This window comes from Melanotaenia boesemani, chromosome 4 (genome assembly GCF_017639745.1).
Source record: "Melanotaenia boesemani isolate fMelBoe1 chromosome 4, fMelBoe1.pri, whole genome shotgun sequence".
Taxonomy (NCBI): Eukaryota; Metazoa; Chordata; class Actinopteri; order Atheriniformes; family Melanotaeniidae; genus Melanotaenia; species Melanotaenia boesemani.
Window position 1 is genome coordinate 18,897,027 of NC_055685.1, and position 21,537 is coordinate 18,918,563.

At 39.2% G+C, this 21,537-nt stretch overlaps 1 protein-coding gene across 6 annotated transcripts in view; it reads right to left on the reverse strand.

Annotated features, from left to right (window-relative positions):
- lrba (LPS responsive beige-like anchor protein) overlaps positions 1 to 21,537 on the reverse strand; it is a 177,400-nt gene that overhangs the window by 6,885 nt on the left and 148,978 nt on the right. For 3 of the 6 annotated variants that reach the window (XM_041983700.1, XM_041983699.1, XM_041983698.1), the window contains exons 47-53: positions 18,577 to 18,744; positions 13,487 to 13,576; positions 10,646 to 10,838; positions 9,368 to 9,427; positions 7,520 to 7,675; positions 4,550 to 4,717; positions 291 to 392 (exon numbers count right to left, since the gene is read on the reverse strand). In XM_041983700.1, the coding sequence (XP_041839634.1) occupies positions 291 to 392; positions 4,550 to 4,717; positions 7,520 to 7,675; positions 9,368 to 9,427; positions 10,646 to 10,838; positions 13,487 to 13,576; positions 18,577 to 18,744 (937 nt within the window). The remainder of the gene's footprint in view (positions 1 to 290; positions 393 to 4,549; positions 4,718 to 7,519; positions 7,676 to 9,367; positions 9,428 to 10,645; positions 10,839 to 13,486; positions 13,577 to 18,576; positions 18,745 to 21,537) is intronic. The other 3 variants (XM_041983701.1, XM_041983703.1, XM_041983702.1) reach the window with 3 other exon arrangements.

Below are 21,537 nucleotides of genomic sequence, written 5' to 3' on the forward strand. Positions count from 1 at the left end.
AACTAACTGTAACTAAATCTATATATAGAGTCTAAATGGTTTGCTAAATGCATTCTGTTTTCCATTAAAAAAAAAAAAAGAAAAAAGACTCAACTTTTTAAAATGTAAGGGCACATTACATATACCCTCAATCTGGTGACCACTTAGGTTTGTATGGTAGTAAATTCTACTGCATGTCTGTACGTCACACTCATTTTCAATACAGTCATTATTAAATATAATTTAATGGACAAAGTAAAGAGAACTTAAATACAGATTTAAATACATTTTTCAGACATGAGCCTTCTTACCTTTGCAGCCACTGATGACAAGGCCCAATTCAGCACAAACGCTTGCACAAGTCACCTCACAGTCATGGCCCGTTAGGATGGCCCTTGGAGTGGTAAACGCTGCTGGAAACACAAAAACACAACAGGCCTGTTTACTATCAGCTGTGGCAATACTTTATGGTCACTAGAGGGAGCAAAAGACTAAAAAAAAAAAAAACAAAACAAAAAAAACAGGAGGGCCGAAACACGTTAAAGGATAAAAATATTCCCTGAAAAATAATAAAGCTGCTTGTAAACTATATGTACAGTATCTTTTTAAAGACACCACTTTAAGTCTTTTGTCATGCATACACTTTTCACAAACAATGTGTCTTTCTAGAGCTTGTCACTGACAGCCTCCTATGTTTAAAACCTTCTCCCCATGACTGCCTTCACTGGATCCAGATGTTTCTGCATTAGACAGGCAGAGAAACAGAAAACCAGAGGAAGCAAGAGTAAGTTATGGTCCAAGTCATGAAATTTGCGTGATTTTGTTTTGGTTTGAGCCGTCAGGCCGAGTGACAACAGAAAATCGGCTGTTATTTCTCCATCTGTCTTCTCTGCCTGCGAGCGAGCGCACAAACACACAGATACATAGAGCTTATTTTTAGTGTTTTTCCTGTACATACTATTATTCTTTAACAACTGAAGATGGATTAATGACAGAGACAGTTGTTGTAATTTAAACATTTGGTCGGTTTTGAGTTGGATAACTGCACACGCAGAGGTATCTGATGGAAAACAGAGGAACAGTGCAGGTCAGCACTGTGTGACGTTGTATATGAAGCTGGAGTTCTGTTGTGGTTCAGGGCTCAGGAAGGGGGTTTGATCTTTACTAAACACATCTTACTCTGAGTGTGGGTTCATTTAAAAAAAAAAACATTTAAATAAAATAATGTTTTAACAATTATGTGTGCAGGAACACAAAATTGCTCCAAAGCAGTGGGATCCCACAAGTACTCTTACATCTTTTTACATCTAGAACTTTTACATCTCAGCTTCGGGTTGAAATAAAAATAGTTTGAAATAAGTTCTTACAGTAATAGCTGTGATAAATAATGCTATCTGTTGTGCACTGTACTAGATAATTATTATTGAAACATAAGCTTGATGACTTAATGCAGTCGATGCCTTTAATTCAGTTATACAACATAAAATTCAATAGAGGTCCAGTACTAAGAGCGACCCTTTTCCCCTAAAAGCTACTGTAAACTCCTAATTAGATTTAGCAGACAGACTATACAGACCATACTGCTCACTAAAAAGTCATGTAAAATGCCAAACAACAGGGCAAGCAACAGAAAATCTATATAAAAAAAAAATGTGTACAATCTCACAAATTAAAAAAAAAAAACAAAACTTCCATTCTGTAGGCATTTAATACGAAGAAATTTTTTATTTAACTGCTGCATATTTGTTACTAACAGCTGATCTCATAATGTTTAAGTATATTTATTTTAGTTGTTTGACATCTAGTTGTCCAATTTGCAGCTGTCCAAACTTTGGTTTCACCAGAACAGCAGCCTAAACATCTTTATTTTCATCTGGTTAACGGCTTCATTGTCACTAAAAACAAACACATGACTTAAAAGCCAGAGAACGACATCGAATTTTGCTCAGTGAAGATTCATAAAGCCGATAAACTGAGAAAAACTATCAGTTTTGAGGGTCGACCTGTTGTCTGGTTTGAATTAGGGCCACATATGATTACAATCTTATACCTGTATATGAGCAGAGCATGGTGAGAAAAGTATCAACTATCTGTGTGTGTGTGTGTGTGTTGTAAGTGTGTGTGTGATTCATGTGCTGCGTATATTAATCTTTGAACACAGGTACGTCGGGGGAACTCAAGCTCATTTTACAATTCTGAAATGATGCAAATCAAAACATTATATAAGGGAGAGAAGACTGTAAGTACGAGTTCACAAGTTAACGCCTTGTGGATGGATGCAAACATGACTGTTTTATGTGTGTTTATACTGTTTTATAGTACTCATTTAGCTAAATAGTATATATGAAATATATCTAAAAAAAAAAACTGAGTATTGCACTATACTGTGCATTTCTAAATGTAAATATTAGTAGATATATTCTCTTAAATGATAAATCTAACCCAACATCCAAGCAAAAAAAAAACCAAAAAAACAAAAAAAGAAATGTTTGTACATGAAGAATATAATGTTCAGCTCATAGTTAACAGAGCAGCTGGAGTTCAAGATGAGATCTTGTTTGTTTCACTGATGATAGTGATCTAGGAAAACTTGAGGAAACCTGAGTTCATGAATAGCTTTTAAAAGGGTTAGCACTCGGTAATGTACAGACGTGATTAGATGAAGAGAAGAATGTGTAATTGATTTAAATCCATACAGATCATTTGATGTGCTGCCTGTACTCCGTCTCTCACTGAAAAGGTGGAGAATCTAATTTCCATCTGTCCTACTCACTTATATTAGTGTTTTAACCATATTGTTGACTTTATGTTTCAACCATACAGACATGTGATATCAAACAGACCAAATATTTTGAAAGCAGACACACGAGCTAAGCTCATCTTCAGCATGCAGAAATGCCTGCAGCAACTTAAAATATAAAAAAAATTAGTAAATGATGCTTGTTATTAGCAACAATTGTTACATTAACCATATTTTGAGTGCTGTGTCCATGTTCATTTAAAAACAAACTGAAAAGAGAAAGTTTACACTTATGTGCTGTAGATATGTGCTATCATTATTTCCTCTCAAAGTGCAACTGAACTCATCCTGTTTGTTAAAAAGAAAAAAAGATTAACCAAGTTATAAATAATGAACATAAACATAAATGATGTAAAGGTTTTAACTAGATGCACCTAAAAAAAAAAAAAATCTCATTATATATGAGAGTGCCCAGAACAGAAGCAGTAAATACATATGCTGGTGTTGCTTTCAAAATGAACTTATACAATAGAACTACATTGAATTCCCGCATGTCTCTACTATCCTGCCAGCAGATGGCAGTAGCATCTGCAGAATCTGCCTCCCTGTACAGCAGGAACCCAGAGTGCATGGGTCAGTGTGTTCATGTGCATATCAGCCATTCAGAGGCGCTTGTGTCAGGCTTATGAAGTGTGTGGGATGTCCACAGACCATTATGCGTGAAAAGAAAGTGTGTGTTTGTGTGCACTCATATTCAAGTGTATGTACAGGTTTCAGCTTTAAAGTGTTTGAGTGTTTGGCAGCAGAATAAAGAAAGTCTGCTTTCTGTCTGTTGTGTGTGTGTTTGTGTGCGTATGTATGTGCAGGAGAACTTCATGTCTGGAAGAGCCTCCTGTGGTCTGGGGCAATGGAGCATCACTTTGTGGTGGTGAGGGGATGGGATGACGAGTGCTTTGTCTGCCCCTCCAGCTTCAGTGTGGTAACAAGCGCTAAGCCAGCTGATGTTAGACTGACATGCACGAAGACACACATACGCATGTAAAGAGACCAACCAAAACAAGGTTATCCTTTTTGAGGTTTTGCAATTAAATTAAATTGAAATGATGAAATATAGTAAAATGTTATGCAAACAAATCCACTCAAATATTCAGTAAACATAATTTTCTAGGCTGTGATCAGATTATATTGGTTTATATTTACTATTCAATATTGTGGATTCACAACACACAGATTTGGTCTACATATAAAAACACCTACAGGGCTTATTAACCAAATCACAATTTGTCATAAATTTCATCCCATTTGTAATGGATCACTTGACAACATGTACCCCAATCTAAACCAGCCAAATTAGCACCAAGAGGGCTCAGGCCTGAGCAATGCGAGTGCAATGCTTTGATCATAGCTAATGCCATATGTTATGGTAACACAAGGGAGGCCCGCGACATTTTTCACTTTTATTGACTAGCGTGACCTCATGGCCCTCAGATGGTGGTGAACTTTCATGTGCTGGCCGTCGACCCCCAACGTCACATTTAACGTCTCTAAGTGGCCCTCACTTTCACTCACATTAAAGACAGATTCTCACACACACGATATCTGGGCCTTGCAGAAACTCACACTACAATCTCAAACACATTATGGAAAGCTGTTCCTGGTGTGACAGTGTTGCGAAATTCAATCTGTATGCAGGAGGCCTGCCCTGGTCAGATGAAACTTGTTGTTACTTTACAGAGGGAGGCTGTAAATCACACAGTCACAACTGTCTGAGAGAGTGAGCACTCAGAGAATACCTCCATGTGTGTGTGCCATAGTGGGCTGTGTACTCACTGCCGGGGCTTTCTCCAATGCTGCTGTGCTTTCCATTCCAGTACCACAGCAGTAATGTGGCATCTCTGGAGCCTGACAGGACATAGCAGTCTCCTCCGATGTATGACTCAGAGCGGGTGAGGCACGTCACCACATCCCGGTGCCCGAACACTATCTGTGTCAGTTTGCCTGCAAACGGCACACAATTATAGAGTTACATCCATTTGCTAGTTAAAAAAATGCATAAAAACAAATAAATCATTTTAAAAATACAAGACAGTTGTAAATTCACACTGCACATGTACTGTTTGACATAACTCTTCACTTGCTGGCATCTGATTGTTGATCATCTGTCTGCTCAGCTCGTTGATCCACACAAGATCAGACTTCTGTTAATTCCCAGACAAGAATAAATATTTGCTTCAACTTTGTGTGTGCGTCTGTGCACGTGTGGTGTGTATATGTAAAGAGGCTAATTGCTGTCAGATTTTGAGACCACAGCTTCACTGTCTAGCTGTAATACTCATTATGCTTCTCAAAGTGTGACCTCTGCAGTCAAACTCTGGAGAGTTTGCAACACATGACATTTCTGTTTGGGTGTCAAAATCACCGTCCACTGGATAATTAAGCTATTTCTCACGTAATTGACAGTAATCATTATAAAAATGGGCGGTTACTGACTCGACTTTCAAAGAAGGAAAGAGACATCAAAGATGTGAAATGTTTGACATTTTTATAAACACTGAAAATAAGTAATGATGGCAGCTGCAATAATGGCTACCATGCACCTCATATTAAATACATACGCTCCTACTCACACACAAATGCATGCATGCGCAGAAAGAAATCGAACTGGATGTGTGCATGCTGGCGTATCAGGCAGTGTTTTGTGCATGTGTACCAATCTAGTCTTGTAATTGATAAAATTCCTCTGTTCTTTAACCTGGGGGAATTAGGGACCTTGGTGGCAGCTGTTGAGCATGTGCGATTAAACTGTGTTCACTTTCCGGTCGTACACCCTGGTGGCAGTCACACAATAGAGCTATCTTTGTGCTCCCGTCCCTCCTTCCCTCCCTCCTCTAGAAAAGACAGGGAGGGCCTGGCCTGTAGAAATTGAATTGGAGGCTGTTGTATAGATGCATGTAGTATTCTGAATGAGACTTGGGGGGTGGAGCAGCGAGGAGCGGGGCAGAGAGATGAAGCTTCAGACAGTTTCATTTAGGACCCTTGACCTGATGGCATTTTTGTGTGTGAGTGTGTGCATTAAACCATTTGTATTGGTTATGTGTATGAAAGTAACAAGTCAGTGGTATCTACATGTAAATGGTGCTATTGTGACAAACTATGAAGTCCAGCGTATTCAACTTAATATTTTAATATGTATCTTTAATGGGTAAGAACTCCTTAAATAGCAAATCCCTACAATTACATGGTGATTTATAGTGATTACACTACAAACAGTTATGATCAATACAATACAAGCAAAGATTTTCTGTATACACTATTGAGCATTTTTGGTGTGCTGCTCTGCAACACTTTAGCATGCAGACTGAAGGGGCTGAGAATCGAACCACCAAGTCTATGATTTGCAGATGACCCATTTAAACCTCTTAGCAACAACTGCAGAGTAAGTTGAGTGGCTGTAAACACAGAAGGAAGCTGAAAAATACTTTTTTCTAAGTGTCTTTAATGAGTAATGCAGAACTAATATAAAACTGACTACGGGGTTCTTCAACTACAACACTGAGATCTGGTTAAAGGGAAGAAAATGGAGTTAGCCCTGCTATGGCAGCGGTAGAATAACTGCAAACATTCCTGTAGCTTCTAGGAGCTGCAAAGTTCATTACCATAATTAGCTCAGGTGTTTTCAGTCTTTCTAAACGATGTAGCTAAGAAGAAGTACATCCTGAGGATTGTGCAAGAGGAAAGCTAGTGGATGGTTTATTTTGAAAGGTTAATTGCATGGTTTCACAGCTGCTGAATATCTAGAGAAGAAATCAAATGCCTACAACCAAGCTAAGAGGTTTTTTTCTGTAAAGAACAGGTCATCCCAGTGAGCTGTGTTTTCTTAACGGTGTATTTAGGTTTTTGTTGAGACAATAACGTCACAGTGAAGATCTGGAGTAAAAAGGTCAACAGTAGAGAAAATAGAGAATGTAAAAATACATCACGGTGGGAAGGTAGCACCACCTTGTAAGGACTGCTCTTCCATTACCTTTGTTTACAACTGCTGTTACCTGGTTAGTTTTTGTTTCTTTTGGATAAAATGGCCAAATCCAGGGGGGAAGGTAAGGCATGGAAAGAGGAAATAAGGGAAAAAGATGAACCTTATCTTGAATACTTCAATCATGCTAACGAATGCAAAATCTGTTAATTAACAAGCCATTGGTGTGCTGAACTCTAAATCCCCGCCCCCTTTTATTTAAAGTAAACAAATGATAATACGGCTAAATATATTCAGGTATGAGCTTATTTTATGGAGTCATATGAAGTAGATTGATGATGAAGAAAACATTTATATTAAGGATTTGCTTTACAATTTTTTTTGTCTTTTAGAAGATATTTAACATTTATTTAAGAGGGATAAAACGGGACAGACATGATTTTAGAGGTTAATCCTACAGTTTGAAAGTATAAACTACAATAAAGTAAGAAATCATGATCTGTGGAAACAAATGACAGCCCGAATGCAAGAGGAAATATAACGTCAAAACATTCAGCTTCACTTTCTCTATAGGGTAAATAAATTAAGTTAATACCTTATTAACAAATTTAACTGTCCATAAAGAAAAATGCAGCATGTATAAATTCTAAGGCTAATGTGTACATGGGATGGATATGATGCTTCAAATATCCTGATCTCACTTGTGTCAAAGACAGTTCTGGAAATGAGAAGACCTTTGACACCATAAATGTTACTCACTGTTTCTACAGTTAAAAGGAGGCGGATTAAAGCTCACTAGAGATCAAACATGATGCATTATACAGTACCTGAGTCAGTGGAGTAGACCCGGAAGCTCTTGTCCCAGAAGCCACACAGAAGGATGAAGCGGTTGTCGGCTGTGATGACGAAACACTGGGAACTGATCTGAATGCTCTGATCCAGCAGGTCTGAGATCTGACGACGATGAGTGCCCATGTTACTGGCTGAAAGTGATTAAGCAAACACAAACTTACATATTGAAAATGCACAGATGCACTCAGAAGTATGAAACCTTCAGCGTCATCCAACAAACGCTTTGCTGTTTATATAGTATATCAGCTATTTTGAAAAAGCTCACACTTAGATGAACCTCCAGTGAAGCTTCAGTGCAAAAAAGATTTGTGAGAGAACTCATAAAACATCCTGGAGATAAAGTTTATAGAGACTTCACATTTTCCATGAGAGTCTGAGAGCCTTAGTCATGTCAGAGCGTTCACAGCTTTCGCAAAATATGTACACCACTGCAGCTAGAACAGGCAGGAAATTCATCTTGTTAGTCTGATTAAGCAAAGTTAGGTAGAAAGCAAAGTTATTGACATGCTCCGTTCCATAACTGCCACCTCCTTTCTAAAAAGATATGCCAATTGTCTTTCTTATTTAATGGGGTCAAACACACTGTGGAGCAGGTGAAACTGGAAATGTCCAGTGTATCTACTGGAGCTAGTATTTCATCCAATTTGTAACATTCCCCAGAGCCACAGATGGCTCAACACTCATCCTCAATTTACTGTGTTTAGCTCAGGCTCTTGCTGGAATGCAAACAGTGTAAATATATTACTGACAAGAACAAAACTCCCTGCAATCTCCCCAAAAATGTCCATACACTCCCATCAAAAACTAAAAAACCCATTTAGCACATGATGATGGTTGAGTCTTAAAACTAATGATAAATGAGAGTAAATGTCAAATTATGAAACATATGATAAATAAAAGGATGAAATTGTCCTAAAAGGTTTGCTTCCAGTAACAAATAACACACTCCCACTGCAACGCGCTTTTTCAAACATGCACTGAATGCATAAAGAGTGATGCTAGAATAAGATTTATTTCATTCTGCCTGAGGGCCACTGAAGCAGAGAAGTACAGCACTGTGTGTGTGTGTGTGTGTGTGTGTATAGATAAAGACGAATATCTGAGAATCAACCCTGGTTATTTTCAAAAGTCAAGTGTTGGAGAAAAGGGAGAAAAAAAGTGTGGAAATGGTCTAGTGAGGCCAAGATTGACCACAGCCTACAAAGAAAAAGCAGTCTCCTTTGCAGATGTGCATAGATTGCGAGAAGCTGCAGAAAAAGGAGTGAGCAAACAGAAAGAAAAGACTTGTTCCTCGCTTCTCTTCCGTTGCATCCCATACATCACTGCAGCATGGCGCTCTTCTCCTGCTCATCAACAAGTCGTGAAGGATGAGAGGCGCCCATATTGTCCTGACAGCCGTCCGCCGTGCATTCTCAATCACACATTATTACCACATTCATATTCATTCCCACTGACACGCGTCCTTTCCCTCCGCTCAAATTAAACCAAAGAAGATGCAGTCAGGGAGGGGGGATAGGACGATGGAGAGGGAGAAAGAGGGGGAGTTGATGATGAAATGCTGGCCTAGGCCACAGCTCATTGCATTCCAATTTGCATGCAAATGGTTTAGTGTGAGAGCAGGGACTATATCATGACGAGTGAACTGGGGCAGAGGCTGAGAAACAGCTCTAATCTACTGTCCAGGGACACAGCCCTGCAGACTGCCATGAGTCACCAAGCCAGCAGGATTCATACACAAATCCACACAAAAACTCATTTCATGCATATATAAGCTCACGCTCAAGTGTGTGTGGCTTCTTTAACAGTCATAAATGACAGCGTACCTATCAGAGGGTCAATTTCCACAGGAAGTTGGTACTGCTGCTCCGCTGAGCTCTGATGACCTGACAAAGAGGAAGACAGATTGGATTAATATTGGAACTGAGTGGCCTTGTCAAGTAAATGCTGCGTTTGAGGTCATTATAACACACTGGAAACTATAAACATAAGGTCATAACATGTCACACTAGCCTGTGAGTACTTCTACGAATTATCCAGTAGTTATGCCAAAATCCTACAAAAACCATAGAGATTTTGAAGCAATACAATATGTATTTACCTTTAATCAGTTAGTGTATTGATTTTAGACAAATATACAGTGAAGTCCTTAATCTGTGTCATATTTTTCATTATTATACATTCTATCATCAGCTTTGTCATTCATTTGAATTAGTGTGAGTAAAACTACAAATATTTATATTTACAATTGGTTTCTTTGTTGATAATTATTCTGTTGACAACATTCACTGCATGAAAAGATAAAACACAGAAGGTCAAATCCTAGTGCTGAAGTAGATGACCTACTTTCAGCCTACCAGACTTGCTTTCTTCTGTCCCACTTTAATTATTTAGAAATCAAACACTGATGTAAAATAAGCATAAAACAAAGCCGGATGTTTTTTGGACCTTTACGACACCTACTCCAGATGTCATAAATGTGAAAAAAGTACATATGTGCAGGCTGTTTATAATCAACCAAGCTCATGAGCAAATTATTGTTTCATCTCTCAAATCTTTTACTCAGAGATTTGAGTGGAAGTTTAGGTCTGCTATCATTTAATCTTATGGTAAGAATATAGTTCTGTTTATCAAACCAGCCCACTAAATCAATTAGTTTGATACGTCTCATCTGTGGTGTGTCTGAATGACATTTTCTACTGAAAACAGTCTTCAGTCTTCATCATCATGAACTCAGAGATATCAAATTTAATGTATCTTCTGGGCAAGGACGGATGTTGGGTAAATAAGGTTTTGCAAAGTGATCGGGTGATGTATGGAGGAGGACGTGAGACCTAATGCCGGCTGCTACATGTGTCACATTTGATACTGCTGTCTGGTAGACACAGTCAGCTGTCTCCCAAATCAACGTCCATCCTATATAGACCAGACAGGTCGATCCTCATTTAAATCAGATGCTTAAGTATTAATTATTAAGGACAGATGAACAAAAAAGTGAAAATAGCAGCAAATAGTGAGTTAGGGAAAATCTGTTTAGTTCCTTTTTTTTTTTTTTTTAAATAAAGATACCACAGTGAATATGTTTATAGGCATAACTCTCTCACCTGTCAAGCCATGCCATTTATTGACAGCATAGAGGCGGTTGGCGGTGACGGTGATGATGGAGGGGGATGTTAGACCTGGCTGAGTGTTGGCTGCAACATGTGTTACAGGAGAATTGGATGGAAACTTCAGCACCATGATCACATCTTGCTGCATCTGCTCCGTAAACATCATTGGGGTCTGCAGGAGAAGATACTGTTCAGGTCCCAGGGATGGACGGCAGGTGAATGGAAAAAAAAAGGGAAAGAGCAGAGGTGTGGAGAGGCAGACAAAAAGTAAAAGAAGTTGAAGGAAGAAGAAAAGAAAGAAAAGCACAGAGAAAGTTAGAAGCAGAAAGTTCTTAGCAGCAGCAACTGATTAAGAAATTTGCTTGAGTTTGAACAGAAAATGAGCCAGAAACAGTTCTGCAGGAAATTAGGAAAGGAGGAAAAGTCTCTTTGAATTTCAGAAACATTTACAGGATTTTCAATGGTGATTTATTGGAAAAGCTGATAAAGTTTTTCTGTTCAAGTCTCCATCCACTCATAAATGTGTTATTATGAAGAGAGCCTCTCCCCTGCGTACATGCAGAATAAATTTTCCTGAGTTGACAAGGATCTGCTCAGGAAAGTGGCTTTAAATCTTAAAAGTTCAACTTGTGATCTTTAATTTATCTTGACAATGTACAAGGAATCGTAAATCAAGGTCTGCTCGCAGAAACTCTCCAAGCAGCCCCCCCCCCAAAAAAACCCTTCAGAATACCAACGTGAACTTTGGTACTGTAATTTTAGTTAGTCACAAATTTACCTTTCATGGGCAAGATCATAGAAAAGCTGGCCTCTATACAACTTAACTGTTATCTGAACACAAACTGCATCTCTGAGAAATTTCGGTCAGCTTTCTGCTCTCATCGCTGTACTATTAATAGATGACCTCACAATGAATCTGGACACAGGAAAGATAACAGATCTAGTACTTCCAGATGTAAATGCTGCACTCGACAACACAATCATAGAATTGCCTGTACCAGAGGTCGAGTCATGGCCTGAGCAGTGATTTGGGGTTAGCTGGGACTGGCAATAGGTGGAAATAAATGCCTGCCGTGGGTGACAGGTAAGGGGGTATTAGTGGCCAGATGTGAAACAGAAGTCAGGTTTATGTGTGGTTACCATGACTTCATCAACCTACCAAAAAACAAACAAAAAAAAAAAACGTTTTTATGTATTTGGTTTTTAACAAACTGGAAAATAGTTATGAGTTACACAACAACAAGGAGAGAGCATTAGGAATAGCTGGAAGACTCGAAACATAGGAATGTGGAGTGCATAAGACCTGAACCCATGAGGTTGGCATACTCTCTTAGTGCCATCTTTACTAGCCTCCATCTTGTTATAGGTAGGGCATTGCACTCTGACCTTCTGAGTCTCATAAATATTTGCAGAGCGGTTGGCATCATTGACAACAGAGACATAAAAACTGTAGGTTTGTTTTGGTTTGCTTTGCTTTTCTTTCTGTCTCTGTGCACAAAGCTTCAGACAATTTACCTGATATGTTCGTTTGGTAGACCCCTTAATTCCTACAGTCTTCTAGATCTGCTGTTTGATATGGTTTTCTAAGTGGAGCTAAAATGACTGGGACAATGACTGATGCACAATTTGCATCAGTGGCTTTTAGGGTTTGAAACCATCTTCCAGAAATTCCAATTCAGTGGACACCTTAAGAGAAATCTAAAAGCCACATTTATGGATGTGAAGACTATAAAATGCACATGCAAACTTTATATTATGCATCGATTTAAACTTGTTTTTGGGAATATATAGCAGACTTTTCCACTCAAAACAAAAGTCCTCTCTGACCTTCTAGCCCCATTTACTCTGCTTAAACACGGTTTAGAACCATTTACAAAGTGTTTGTACTAAGCAGCTTGAACAGAAAGCTATTTTCCTCCTTGCGTGTAAAGAAGAGAAATATCAGTGTTAAACATCAGGAAGAGACCTGAGTAAATCCGGTGTGTCTGACAGCTAACCAGAAGCACTGACAGTATCATTAACACCAGCATGGGTAGATGCAGACACTGACAACGCACTAGCATGAGAGAGGAAGGAAAGAAAGTGGAGAGTGAGATCATGTAAGAGCACAGACGGCTGAGCATTCTTGAAGGAATTTTAAGCTGTGGGAAGGGTTAGAAATGTGTGTGAAAAAAGCTGTCTGAATATTATGTTTTGAAAACTGTATGTGGTGGTGTTAAAATAAAAACATTTCAGAGGAATGTACAGTTAGACAGTGGATTCAAAGCAATAGTCTGAGTTTGTGTATGTGTGTGCGCTGGGTGGTGGTCTGCAGCCAGCTGTCAGCGCCGCAGGGACACCACACTAATAGGGACTCATGGGACCTTGGTCCATCACAAGCAGGCACACTGACTGAACTCACTGGCCCTTAAAGGGCCATCACTTCAGAACTGCCGCGCTCTGCTCGCTTTCCCTGATCTCCTCTGTTTCCAGCTCAGGTGGAAAATCTGGCTCAGACCCAGGTTTCCAGCATGATGCTTTGCTTTCCCCTTAAAAGCTCTTACTGAATGCACATGCACATAAATGCTTGTGATCTCTCCTTTCACACACACCTCACTAATGATGAGAGAGGGGATGATTTCAAAACCAAGACTGTATTTTCCCACAGTGGGGCAAGAACAAAGGGAGGATAAAAGGTGAATTAAAATGAAAGGAATGAATTACAGATTACAAAGTTATGTGGTGACATATGTGCAGATTAGAGCTTAGTTGGCTTCTGAAGCCCCTTTTTAAACTGTATTTCCAGGTTATCTGTTGAACATTTCTTTGTTAATGTATATTTGTGCGACCACTTACCACTTGCATTGCTGAGCTTCGGGGTGGATGCGGCTCTATGAGTAGCTGACAGGGAGTCTGTCCAAAACTCCTGATTTGAGACTCCACAGCCTGAAGAAAAGGAGGAAAGGGGGAAAAACACAAAAAAGACAATGAAGCATGCTCATCTCATGTGGATTCTTCTTTTAGAGGAATATTTTTCACAGCAGAATAAAAAAAAATCTCAAAGATGAAATCATCCTTTGAAAAATCTACCTAAAACTACCTACTAACATTATTAAACCAAAAAGAGCCTTTCAGTGAGGAGAAAAACATACCTCCTTGCGTTTAATCTCAGGTACAAATTCTACATAGACATACATTTTCTTTGTCTCTTGCTCACTCACATTTACCCACAACCACCAATTTATCCTCCATAGCCACACAGAATCAGAGGCGAGCTGGGCAGGCGGCTCTCATGCTTGCTTAGGTGGTGTTAATGAAGAGGTATAGGACCATAAATGTCAGAGCAGACGCCGGCTGAGCAGCTTCTGGACATCATCACACAGCTCACTGTCAGGCCAACTAGCATGAGGAGGGACACACTCACTTTCTGGATGCAAGTTCTGAATTGTCAACCAAAAGATCAACCAATTGTTGCACAAGAACTTCAGTGATAAATATAATAAAATATTTTAAATTGCTGTACCAATTCCCAGACCCAACTAAGGACAGAACACAAAGCATATTTTAGCATTTCATTACAAAAACATCCAAAATAAAAATGTCCGAACATTCAGGAACTCACATATATATCAATTTCCCTATTCTAATTACCAAAACTACTTTTCTTAAAAACGGAAACCTCTGGGACATGTCAGTGGAGATGCGTTTAACAACTTAAAGCCAACAAACTGTATAGAAAAAAAGATCATATCAAGATGACAAATGGTGATAGATGGTTTATAAAGTGAACAGGCAGACACAAAATGCCCAATTCAAAATTATGAGCCATCAATATGTTGGTGTGTTCTGTGACTAGCTGTGTGGGAGTGACTGCTTGTGTGTGTAGGCTGAGACGTTTGAGCCTCACTTGGCTTAGACTTGAGAGTGAGCTCATGGCTGAGGTCTGCATATGGTATTTCCATGAGAAAAAAGGTTGTGAAATTATTCTGCTTATAACTATTGTCTGAAACTAACCAGTGAGGGAGAAAAGAGTGATTTCACCTTCTATTACAAGGTTTCCCAGTTGTTTAAAGCAGAGTCGAGATACGGAAGCTCTGCATATATTTTTCTTCCAATTTTAAAGTAGAACTACTTCTCTTTATCTGATTTCTATTTTTAGTTACATGTAATTTCATAATTTCGAGCCAAAATACTAGCTCAGTTCCTCACATGAATGAAAATGTCAATTTACAGCCAACCCTAGCAGACCATCACGAGTGTCTGTAGGTGTTTGCTCAACCAAAATCTGCCTTGACCGTGTGTAATCTTGCCTTCATGTGTGATTTGAATTTATTAAAACAGGTCTGTAATAAGTATTTAAAGCTTTGTGAAAAATGAAGGCAAATGACACTGAAAGACCAGGACACTTCAGTGCATGATTCCCTTGCAGATCATGATGGAGAATCTGAACATTTTTCATCTCATGCACAGTTTGAGAAATCAAGTGCATCAGTCAAGGTCAAAGTGCTACCCTCCTCTGACTGCAGGCTACAGCATTTTGCTTAAGCTAATGTGTGGAAGAGACTCCTCAAAGGCACTCAACTTATCTTCATTAAGTTCAGATGTGACATTTACGAGGCTGTGGAATGGTGGAAAGTGGCTGAGTCTAGGTCAGCGTGTTCTACCCCTATATGCCAATGCAATGCTCAGGTGATTATATGAGGGGCCATCCACAAGGCCAATCTCTTTTGGAGGCACTGGCCCATGTCTGATGAGGGTATTCTGAATTCTATACATTTAAATGGCAGAGACGCCCTCAGCTCAGATGTCCCAGCCTGTCCTTTGATTTACTCGGCTGCTTGACAAGATAGATGTCCATGTAAAACATTCTGCTTTTATGCAAATCAACCCAACAACACAGACTGTGAATAGACTTAACAATGAATACAGTGGGCTTATTTTTCTGACCAGCAAAGCAGCAGGATAGTTTGCATCTTTAGCTTTAAATATTAATCTAAAAAAAAAAGAATACTAAAACAGAAAAAGTCCCATCATCCAAAGAAAGAAAACTTGCAGGGCTTATGTTTGGTGTCACAACAGGTTCACTCTTGTGGGCTTTTTCCGGTCTTCGGCTGAATTACGCGAACGCAGTACAATTCAAACAGGGTTCTGTGTTTTGTCGCTGGTGTGAGAAGCTGTGGGATTTTCCATAATCATAAGTGAAAGAGGGGAAGCCCTGTATAATGATGAGAAGGCAAGTCATTGTGTGTTTCTCTTTATGCAGCAAGAGGCAACACAGATGTGCACATGAACAGCCCAGCCCACGAACACATGAATGAATCTGCATGCACAGTTCTTTGGCAATGAGGGGGTGGAGGGGCAAAGCCAGGACAGGAAGTAATCATGGGTTTGAAAAACACAGCAGTGGTATTCCACAGTCAGTAATCTGTGCTGAGATATTCCAAACTTTCTCCCAGGACTGAAATGCATATCTAACCACACAAATGAGGGTACTTATGCTGATAGGTACACATAAATATAAATAGGTATAAAGATGTCAATAAATGAATGCATACATGTGGATGTATGACCAAAACATATTTCAGAATGAACTGTACAAATTTCTTGAGTGTATGTGAGTGAATTGGGTCTGGTGGAGGTTGGCATCTACCGGAAAGCATGGCAGGAATACAGAATCAGCAAACCAAAAATACAGAACTCTTTGACCCAGTCTACTGACACACACACACACACACACACACACACACACACACACACACACACACACACACACACACATCTGCAAATCATGCCCTTGAAACTGAACTACCCTGGGGCCTGTCTTAATGCAGCCTAGTCCAGCCAAGACCACAGCTCAAGCTGAAACAGTTGTCACTCAATAATGGCAGACTCTGGGGACACTTTCATACCCAAACCCCTCAGTCTCAAAGCTCCTGCAGACCTCATCCACCCCCAGCGCCAGGTTGTGACAAGGCCCAGGCCTGAAACTCCGCTTCCACGTTCTGTGCAGACAGGGCATATTTCCTTCCGCACAAACACAGTTGACGAAGAGCCTTGGATTAGCTCACAGGGGCAACACTGCTTTCGTTTATTTAACTAATTAAAGTGCTCAGACTGAGGGTGTTTTCAGGTGAAAAGCAGCAGGCTGGAGTCACAGCATCAGAGAGGGAGTGGGAGGAGGAAACAACAAGCTTCTTTCATCTATATGCAGTGGAACAAACTTTAAAGCTTATTGATATTTCGCACACGAATGAAGCAGTTAGTAAATTTTAGCTTCTGTATTTCTTTGCCAATAAGGTATGTGTAGCACTTTTTGAGATGTCGGAAACTAAAACAACACCATGGCTTTTGCAACTAGCAAAGTCACAAAAAATGGCAAGAGCTTTCCCAATTCATTCAACATAAACAACACTAATTTGAGCATCAAGTTTTCATTTAGCATGTATAGTCAAAGAGTGCATTTCAGCAAGTAGGTTGAGGATGCTATTTTACAACTTTAATCATGTGCACCTGCCTCTGATGGCTTCCTGTATGTTAGTAGATTAATCAATTCCATTGTCACTGGAACAGCTTGGCAGAAATAGTGGACTATCAGGGATCCAATTTTCTGGTGTGTGTGTGTGTGTGTGTGTGTGTGTGCGTGTGTTAACCAGAGGAATGGGTAATGGGCTGAGTGTGGAAATGACCGGTGAGCCCAGATAATGAATCTGCATGTGTGTGTATGTGTGTGTGGATAAAGGCCAAAGCACATCTGGATGGGAATTAGGGTGAATGAGGTGATAAATCAATGATGTACCCTGGTGCCTGCGATGCTCCAGTCACTGAGCATGAAGGGCAGCAACACAGTGGAGGCAAAAGGCTGTTCGACCACTTGATAGACACTAAACTCATCTCCATTTAGACATGAATGCCATGAGGAGTCTTATTTATTGCAGAAGTAGTCTTGTTTTCATTGTTGTATTTTTTTTTTTTTTTGTGATACTACTAAAACTACACTCATTACTTTAAATAGAACGCAAAGGGAACACAGAAATGTGTTAAAAGAAACAGCCAACAACCAAGCAATCTGACATAATACTGTGTCACAGACTCCCACATTAACCATTTACAACAGTTCAGATAATCTGTTTGAATTATTAGATGATCAGTCTCATGTCTTTTGCCCCATTTTTGGATTTTAATGAAGTGATGTCACACTTCTACATCTCAGTAATGATCTAAAAGCTGGTAGAAATGGTCACAGTAGGAGCCACATTGTAAAAAACTGATTGTGCTCAGACAGAAAGCCTGTATAAATCCTTCTTTCTATACTATGACAACAATAAAAATAGAACATAGCCCCTTTTGGCGCTAAAACTTGTTGTCAAAAAGGTTGATGGAAGCAGGGTCAATTGGCCTTGCTGCTGGCAAGCTGCCTTTAACAGCAGATTGGTGAAGTTGTCATGCCTGTGTTTGGCTGTGGGCAAGTCAGCAGTGTTTTTCTTTTCAGAACGGTGTTTTGTGTGGTTGCTTTCAGGCAGGCTGTGTAGCTCGTGTGTACAGCAGTTCAAAGTGATGGAGATGAATAATGAATGAAAGCCAAGAAGGAGGCTTTAAGGCGTTAAAATGGAACACTTGGTGGAGTGCTTTCAAAAGGTATCACACAAGGGAAAGGCTTTGCTCAGCAATACCTGCCAGTAGGCTGTGAGCTTAGCTCTCCTGTGCCATTCTGCAAGCAATTTAACATGGCTAATGGCATCAAAAACCTCCCTGAAATACAAATGCAGAGAATGGGCAGATGCTTTTATAATCTACTCAGATCAAATAACCATTTGAGGGTGCTCAAGTGTACTTAAGGTAATATAGGAAATCCCCCTGACTCAGCATGCTCTGCATAAGCGAGTTCATTCAGTGATGTATTAAAATGCCCGTGCATGGGTGCAAATTCTATCATGTAGCAGTCTCACCTCTCTGAGCATGGGGTCGTTGATGGAGCTGAGGTTGACTGCACCTTCATAAGTCAGATAATAGAATATGTTGAGGGCTCTGGCAGCTTCAGGTCCCTGCTGCTTGTAGCCGAAAATCAAGTCAATCCATTGGTGAAGCTGGCAAGACACAAACTCGCTCTCCAGAGCCTGTAAGAGAAGAGAGGATATGAGCTTTGCAAATGTCAACAGATGCACACCATTTAAACACCATACTCTGACCAAATGCTCCTCCCCAAACATGCTCCTCATCCCATTAATGAACAGCAGTTATCATTAATGCCCCTCAACGACAAATTCCTGTGAGAAAACAGAATATTCTGCTAATTGTTCCTGCAACAGAATTTGACAATGATTTCTATAATGAGAGAAATGCATAGTATATCCATATCTGATCATAAGGGAGCATCAAAACTATAGTAGCTCATTAGGGAGCCGTTCTAGCGTCTGTCTTTGTTCCTTTCTCTGCTGCTTATGTGCCGATAAGAGCACTGTGTTGCTCCTCTGCAAACGTCTCTGTGCCGCCATAACGCTGAGATCCAAGCCGTTTTCTCTCCTCATTAGTTGGCAAAGGAGGGAAAAAGCATTTATGGTTTCCTCATAAAAACAGGCAATTGTGTTAATTTGTGTAAAGCTGTCGGTTCACAAAAGCCCTCTAAACACAACCAAATTAGAATGAGGCAGGCCTTGATTGTCATTGCTGCCTTGTGTCACATTAATTTGTGACAAAACATTAGCCTGTGCTGCACTTAAATGGCAATTTATATCATTTAAATTTTTACTGCAGATACCAGTGCATCCCTCACTTAAATGTGACTTTCTGACAGGTCATTTTGCATCTAATTTGTCCCACCTCGCTTAATTACAACTTTCAGTCATCAGGGAAAAAACAGGAGACTGTGTGCAGCTCAGGTATGATGTTTTCACTGCAGCACCAGTGAATTTTTGCCGTTACAAAGCAAACATGAGCTAAAACCGTAAAACACTTAACAAGGAATGTATTTAGTGGATATGGAAAAAAATGCAGCATACACTGGTTTATAAAGTAGGTGGAAAAAAAAAAGGAGACAAACACAAAGCTTGTCAGGTTCAATGTGTGAGAGATTGTTTACAAGTAAAAAAAAATTGATCAGTACATTTTTTGCTTGATTTAGGATTGTAAAGGAAGAGTTATATTAAAAGTATTTGGAAACTTTCTCACTAATAGTATATAGATTACTCTATAACTGTACATAACCAGTTTCTTTAGAGTATATAGAAGTCTGCCACCTAAGACAGGTAGGGTATACAGTACCACTACAAGGTACCACCGTTTATTTCAATGTGACAAAACTTACACTTTTATATACATTTGTGATCCAGAGTCAGACTGCAGTCAACTGTTCTAATAAGCTCCAAATTAAGAATAAAAAAGCTGCCTTTGAACATCTGATTAAAATCATAATCATGTTTGTTTATTCCTTGAGGTGTTAAAATGGCTTTGTTTCAAGCAGCCAACCAACGAGGAGAGGAAACGATCCATTCTTTTGCTTTTATAATGCCCTACTTTACATTTTCTGTACAGACTTGTGGTCTGGTTGCTAAAGCTAAAACAAAACAGATCTGACCTTTAGTAGTTTGATAAAATGGAGCACCTTAGACTCCATGTCTGTCTGATCCACTATAGTTGCATAATGTTAGCTTGTGTCACAAGTCTTTCCTTTAATTATTGTTACATTATAACCCAGGGAAAAACCCTCTTTATTCAAACTCTCTTCATAAGCGGTCAGTGAGGTTCAGCCGTGCGTGTAGGTATGTCTGTATGTGTGTGAGTGACAGAGAGGGAGATCAGTTCATTATGTGCTAGAATTGACCTTTGACGAGCCCTACTCCCCTGTTTCTAAAACTAAAGCTGGGACTGATGGGCATTTAATGTGCACTGCAATCAACTGTCAATCAGCATGGGGAAACAAAGAGCAGTCATGTTATTGCAGTTCCCTCTCCAGAGGCCATCCTTATGTAAATCACTCATATGTATCATTTGGAGAAGCTTGAAAGCAGAATTGGTGAGCACTGGAAGAGTACGATTGTGCATTTGTTTAGTTTGTTAACATCTGTCTAACAAAGGGCTCCCAGTGATTCAAGGTATATCAGCCTCTGCCTGATGAGTAGTAAGAGATGTCTTAGTAATGGTACTTCAAAGTTGATCAATTTGAAATTTTTAAATATAGCAGTGTTACCAAATGATGCAGATAAGACGATATTAAGATGAGGACAAGGCAAGAGCTTAAATTAAAACCAGATATCTTAAATACAGAATGACAGAGACTCAGACTGAAGTAAATATTCGCCATAAAATAAGATTTGAACTGGCCATTTTCTGCAGTTTTCTTAATGTCACCAAATAGTCAAAGAGGAAAATCAACACTGAGATCCTACTAAACAAAAGTTGCTTGTGCTACCAAGTCTGACCAAGCATAAAAATCCATGTAATAAAACTCTACTGTTGTCAAAAAGAAAGAAAAAGTAAATCACTGAAAGCCAACATTGCAGAGTATAACACACTTCATTATTACTACTGACACTGTAATATATTCTAAGAAGTACTTTGTACTTAACTGTTACTACTGCAGTGTGGATATATTCAGGTTCATAATTGTTTTTGTAAATAAATAAATAAATAAATACAAAATGTGAGCATAAAAATTTAAGACAAAGTTAAAAGCAAGCATACAGATATTTGTGTATAATGTTTAGATACAATTACTGTTTGAATGTGTTCATCCCTTCATGTAATCTTTACTGATTTTACAGAGATCCTCTTAGGTTTTATGCTAATTTCTGGTATTACAACAATAGCTTGATTTGATCTTCATTGTAACCAATAACTTAAAAAATATATATCTGGTGTATTGTTATTATATGAAGCACTTTGTGTTGCTTCTGGTATGGAAAGCACTTCAT